This window comes from Alligator sinensis, unplaced genomic scaffold (genome assembly GCF_000455745.1).
Source record: "Alligator sinensis unplaced genomic scaffold, ASM45574v1 scaffold1334_1, whole genome shotgun sequence".
Taxonomy (NCBI): Eukaryota; Metazoa; Chordata; order Crocodylia; family Alligatoridae; genus Alligator; species Alligator sinensis.
In genome coordinates this window covers 455,562-461,879 of record NW_005842872.1, presented here as the reverse complement: position 1 = coordinate 461,879, position 6,318 = coordinate 455,562, and the positions used below count along the sequence as shown (strand labels likewise).

The 6,318-nt window shown below is 59.1% G+C and overlaps 1 protein-coding gene across 2 annotated transcripts in view; it reads left to right on the top strand.

The window, feature by feature from the left end:
- Positions 1-6,318, top strand: part of LOC102375088 (major histocompatibility complex class I-related gene protein-like) — a 9,265-nt gene that overhangs the window by 2,550 nt on the left and 397 nt on the right. Inside the window, exons 3-7 of one of the 2 annotated variants that reach the window (XM_006035717.3) lie at positions 3,877-4,149; positions 4,584-4,835; positions 5,076-5,162; positions 5,566-5,613; positions 5,919-5,987. In XM_006035717.3, the coding sequence (XP_006035779.1) occupies positions 3,877-4,149; positions 4,584-4,835; positions 5,076-5,162; positions 5,566-5,613; positions 5,919-5,987 (729 nt within the window). The remainder of the gene's footprint in view (positions 1-3,876; positions 4,150-4,583; positions 4,836-5,075; positions 5,163-5,565; positions 5,614-5,918; positions 5,988-6,318) is intronic. The other variant, XM_006035718.3, reaches the window with a different exon arrangement.

Genomic DNA, 6,318 nt, shown 5'->3' with positions numbered 1-6,318 from the left:
TGCCGGGGTCAGGCGACCCCAGCCGCATGCTTGTCTAGTCTCCTCTTGAAGACCCCCAGGGTAGGGAGAGCACCACTTCCCCGGGAAGCCCGTTCTAGATTCTGGCAACCCTGACTGTGAAGAAGTCCTTTCTAATGCATCTCAAGCAGGTCCAAGGAGGTGATCCTCCCCCTCTATGCGACACTGGTCAGGCCGCAGCTGGAGTACTGCGTCCAGTTCTGGGCGCCGCACTTCAGGAGAGATTTGGACAGCATGGAGAGGGTCCAGAGGAGGCCACTCACATGGTCAGGGGGCAGCAGGGCAGGCCCTACGAGGAGAGGCTACGGGACCTGGACCTGTTCAGCCTCCGCAAGAGAAGGCTGAGGGGGGACCTGGTGACCATTTACAAACCAGTCAGGAGGGACCAGCAGGCATTGAGGGAGTCCCTGTTCCCCCGAGCACTAGCAGGAGTGACTAGAAATACCGGTCACAAGCTGGCAGAGGGTAGATTCAGACTAGGCATCAGGAGGCGCTGCTTCACTGTCAGGGCGGCTAGGATCTGGAGCCAACTTCCAAGAGAAGTGGTGCGCACTCCTACCCTGGGGGGTCTTTAAAAAAAGGCTGGACAAACATCTCGCCGGGGTCGTTTGACTCTTTCCTGCCCAGGGCAGGGGGTTGGACTAGATGATCTCCTCAGGTCCCTTCTGACCCGACCAACTATGAAACTATGAAACTGAAACTAATGTCCAACCTAAATCTGCTCTCCGTCAGTTTGTGGCCATTGTTTCTAGTTACTCCAGGGGGTGCCCTAATAAACAGAGCATCTCCTACTCCCTGTTGCCCTCCCCTGATGAATTTATAGGAGCCACACGATCACCTCCAGCTTTCTCTTGCGGAGGCTGAAGAGATCCAGGTCCCTCAGTCTCTCCTTCAGGTCCCTCAGTCTCTCCTCGTAGGGCCTTGCATGCAGGCCTCTGGCCATACAAGTGGCCTCCTCTGAACCCTCTCGAGATTCTCTGCATCCCTCCCAAAGTGCAGCGCCCAAAACTGGACGCAGTACTCCAACTGCGGCCTGACCAGTGCCACATCGCGGGAAAGCATCGCCTCCCTGGACCTGTTCGTGATGCATCTGCTACTGCATGATAAAGTGCGGTTAGCCTTGTTAATCACTTCATCACATTGATGACTCACGTTCATCGTGGAGTCCAGCTATGACTCCAAGATCCCTTTCTGCTGCTGTGCTGCTGAGGAGGTCATCCCCCAACCTGTAAGTGTGCTGGTGATTCCTTCTCCCTAGGTGCAGCACTTTGCACTTGCCTTTCTTGAACTGCATCCTAGTCTGTTCTGCCCACCTTTTCAACCTGTTCTTGAAGGTACTTGACCCACTGCAAGAACTTGGGGTGCTTCCCTCAGTCTGAAGCACAAATAGTGGTCTCCGTCAGTCAGCCAAACCACAGCCACCCCAAGGCATAATCTAGACTGGGGTGGGCAACATGTGGCCCAGGGGCTGAATGTGGCCCACCAGGCTATTCTATCCAGCCCACGGGGCCCCTAAAAAATTTAGAAAATTAATATTTATCTGCCCCTGGCTGCCTATCATGCAGCCCTGGATGGCTTGCCAAAACTCAGTAAGCAGCCCCCTGCCCAAAATACTTGCCTGTCCCTGGTTTAGACCCTTTCCCAATAAGTCTCCCACACTAAGTACAAAGGAGAACTTTACTGGTTACAAGGAGTAGGTTTGGGATAGGATGCAGGGTAGAGCAATATCAGAGAAATACTTTAGAGCAAGCAGTGCCATGGTAGCTTTTGATCATGCATCTGAGTTACTGCAAGCTATATATCTAGTTGGATCTCAGGTAGCTTACTCACAAGTATCATCCACAGGCAGGTGGAGATTCCCTCTGGAGGCAAACAGTTCATTGATCATGAGTTTCAAGAGAGAAAGCAAGTTTCAGATGGTCCAGCTTCTCTCTGTGAGTTTTCATCATGACTACTGTCCCTCCTCCTGGGCAGTCCTTCACTTATATAGCCTTTATGATCTCATTTACCTGGTCCAGTGAAGGCCAGCAACTGTTGGCTGCCAGCTAACCAATTTGAAATGCATCACTGGTTGCCGGGTAGACTGGCAGAGTCTTTAGCCCCCTCCCAGTCATGATGCCATTGCTTAGAACAACAGGGAGCTTAAGCCCCCACCCAGGTGTGTGAGGCCAGTCACGTAGGCAGAGGGAGCAGGTTTCCTCCTCCCTCAGGAATGTATCCAGCTCAGGTTACTACTCAGGGTTACCTGAAGCCGACGGGGCCAGAGGAGCCTGCCCTCTGCAGTGACCATGGGAACCAAACTGTCAGACAGAAGAGTCTGGGGAGAGACAGAGATGGTATTCTGCCACACTTAGCCCCTGGGTTACCTTGTACTTGCAGATCCCCCACCAGGTCATCCCCTGTAGCTAACACCAAGTCCAGCAAGGTGTTCCCTCTGGTGGGATCATATCCCTCCTGCGTTGTGTGGAGGTCCTGTATGCAGGTTAAGAACCAGTGTGACCGGTTAGATTTGGCTGACTGCTCCTTCCAGCAGATGTCTGGGTAGTTTAGGTCACCCATGACAATCATATCCCTTGACCATACGGTCTCTGAGAGCTGTCTCCAATTCCAGGTCTAGCTCATCCTCCTAGTGTGGTGGTCTATACTAGCCCCCACTACCAAGTCCCTTTCCCCCCGACCCCCTTGTATCCTGACCCACAGTACTTTGGTTTGGCCCTCCTCTGAGCCCATCTTGGTTATAGAGGATGTATATTGTTCCTTAACATAGAGAGCAACACCTCCTTCCCTTTTTCCCCACCCTATCCCATCTGTACAACCTAGAACCATCAATGCCTACTGCCCAATCATGAGTAGGGTCCCACCAGGTTTCAGTTAGTCCAACCAGGTCCAAGTTGTTGCTTGCAAGCAGGAGTGCAAGTTCCTCCTGCTTGCCCCCATGCTCCTAGCATTGGTGTAGAGACATTTAAGTCCCCCGATGGGTGCCCTTGGTACCCCCTGTCCTGATGTCTATCAGGCCCCTTAGTGCTTACCTGGGCTGATCCAGTGCATTGCTCATGGCTCGCTGATCCTAGGTTCTCCTTATCCTGTGCTTCCCCGTCCCCTGACAAACCCAGTTTAAAGCCATTCAGAGGAGATCAACCAACCTGTAAGAGAATAGACTCTTACCTTTAAAATAGAGAGGAAGACCATCTCGTCCCAGAATGCCTCTCTTGTGGACGTGTAGATCGTGGTTGTAGAAGCCAAAACCCGCGTGATGGCACCAACTCCGGAGCTGCAGGTTGACTGCCCTGATGCAGGTGCCCGGATGCTGCTGGCAACCGCTGACCAGAAGGATGGACGAGAATACCACTTGTGCCCCTGACTTCCTAAGCCTGGTCCCCAGAGCCCTGTAGTCACTCATGACGTGGTCCACACTACTCCTGGCCTCATCATTCGTGCCCACGTGGACAAGGACCATGGGATAGTTGTCAGAGGGCCAGATGAGGTCAGGAATCCTTGTCATGACATCCTGGATCCTGGCTCCGGGTAGGCAGCAAACCCCCCGTGCCGTGGGATCCGGTCGACAGATAGGCCCCTCCGTGCCTCTCAGGAGGGAGTCGTCCACCACGATGACCCGGTGTCTCTTCCTTCAGGTGCTCGGTTGTTGCTCAGCCTGCCTGGTGTTCAGCTGTGTCCCCTCAGCCTTGTTCTCTGTGAACAGAGCCCCCGAGCTGTCCCCGTGCTGCCCCCCACCCCACCCCTGGGGTCGGCTCTGCCCCTGCCCAGCCTGGCAGCCCTCGGGCACCTGCTCCCTGGGCTGTGACCGTGACCATGACCATGACCATGACCATGACCAGGGCCTGGATCTGTGTGTTTCAGGGTCTCACACGCTCCAGTTCATGTACGGCTGTGAGCTCCACGAAGACAAGAGCACCGGAGGCTACATGCGGTTTGGCTATGATGGAGGAGACTTCGTCAGCTATGACCTGGGAACGCGCACCTGGGTAGCAGAAATAACACAGGCCCGGGTCACCCAGTGCAGGTGGAATGAGGATAAGGCCCTTCTTCAAGATGCAAGATCCTACCTGGAGGAGACCTGCATCGTGTGGCTGCGGCAGTTCCTGCAGCACGGGGAGGCAGCGCTGCAGAGCAGTGAGTCCCGGTGTCGCGGCCCAAGGCAGCACTGACCGGGGAGCGCCCGCCCCATCCCCCTGTGTCCAGGGTGGCAAGCGCTGCGTCTTGCTCCAGCCACCGGGCGAGACCCCAGCGCTGCTGTGGGACACGGTGCCCCTGTCCCTGCCCTGGTCAGGCCTCCCAGCTGGGCAGAGCCCACAGGGTGTCCGCACCCTGGCCGCGAGTCTGAGAACCAGAAATCAGCTGTATGGGACCCCGTTCCTGCAGCCCCGAGCCCAGCACAGCTGTGTCTCCTGTCCCCTGTGCTCCCACCCCGACGCCATCGGCTCCTGCCTGAAATGGGCGCTGGAGCCTGTTTGTGTGGCCAGTGCAGGGCCCAGCCCAGCCTCCTGGCAGGGGTGCTGAGGGTCCCGCAGGGGCGGTCGCTCTAACGGGTATCACCTCCCTTCCAGAGCGTCCCATGGCACAGGTGAGCGACAGGCCATCCCGGGATGGACGCACCACCCTGGCCTGCCGGGTCCACAGCTTCTACCCCAAGAACATCTCCGTCGTCTGGCTGAGGAATGGGGAGGCGCAGCCCCAGGAGACGAGCTGCTCGGGGGTCCTTCCCAGCGGAGATGGGACCTTCCAGACCTGGGCCACCATCGAGATCAACCCGAGCAGCGACCACAACTACACCTGCAGCGTGGAGCACGAAAGCCTGGGTGCAGCCCTGAGAGTGGCCTGGGACAAGGGCAGGACGGGCGAGTGACCCCCGCGCACACGGGAGGGAGAAGAAACGTGGTGGTCGGGGAGCGAGGGGCTGTCTGACCCTGCTGAGCCGGGAAGGAACTGGGGGGCTGGCGGATGCAGGGGGCACCGATGGGGAGGGGGCACTGGGCCTGTGCAGCGTTGGGGGCAGGTTTGGGAGTTCCCCGCACTCACTGGTATCCTCCCTCTTCCAGAGTCCACCCGGATGCTGGCTGTGGGTGTTGTTATCGGTGTTGTCCTGCCAGTCGTTGCTGTGATGGGCGCAGCTGGTTACTTCCGCAGTAAGTGCTGGGCGAAGCCCTTGGGGCCAGGCCATGCCCAGGCTTTGGGACGGGGGAGCAGGGAGGGCTCATCACCGCCGTGCCTGGGACCTGGGGGGACGGGGGATCCTCCAGCTGCTCTGGGCTCCCAGGTCCACGCGACCCTGGGGCAGCAGCAAACAGACCCCAGCCCCAGCACTGCGAGGCTGCCTTGCTGGGGCCCTAAGGGCTGCTCTTGGCTCCACATGAACCATGCCCCACAGCCCCATCCCCTCCCTGGGGGGGTGTCCGGGCCCCACGTCCTGGTCTGAGTCCCCGGCTCCGTGCTGCGCAGGCAGCTCCTTTATGGGCTGTGGCCCCAGGTCAAAGCCGTCCCCAGGTGTGGAAGCAGCTGCAGTCGCTGATCTCTGCCTTCTCTCTGCAGGGAGACGGGGAGTGGGACACAGAGCGGTACTGCACAGAGCAGTGCCCAGTGAGTGCAAAGCCCCCTCCTCTCTCCCCCTCCCCGGGGCCGTGCGGCTCTGTGCAGAGCACCCCTGGGCAGGCGGCGTCACCCAGCCCCGCGCTGCCTCCCCGCACTGGACACGCTAGTCCAGCTGCAGCCTCCAGGCCTTGGATCACGTGACGGGCTCATGTCTGGGGAGTCACAAGGGCGCCCGTCACCCTGGTGTCTGCGGTTCTTGGCGGCAGGGGCTGGTGTGGGGCATGGGGGGCATTGGGCCGGGGGAACTGGTCCGTGCGCTCGGGGAGCTCTGACCCGTCTTCCTTCTCTCTCAGCCCATGAAGCCTTGCAGAGCCAAGCCCCAGAGAGAGAAACCCAGGAGAGAGAAGCCTTGGAGAGCTGCGGTGAGTGCTGGGGCAGGGCCGTTTCCTGGGCTGGGGTCAGGTCTCGCCTCCCTCCTGTGGAGATGGCAGCTCCGGGGCTCCTGGCAGTGCCATCCCCTTGGTGCGAGCCGTGGGGGAGCGGCAGGGGTTCAGCCCAGGGGTGCAGGTCCTTGGCCAGCCCCTGGCAGCCAGCACCTGGTCCCCATGGCTGCAGGGCAGGGTCGGTGCCCAGGGCTCCTGACCTCACTGCCAGCAGCTCCCATCTCCTTGGCTGTCCTGTGCCGTGGGCGTCGAGGGGGCCGAGTGCCAGGAGAGCTGCGTGGTTGGGTCTGCGCCAGCCCCTGTGCTCCTG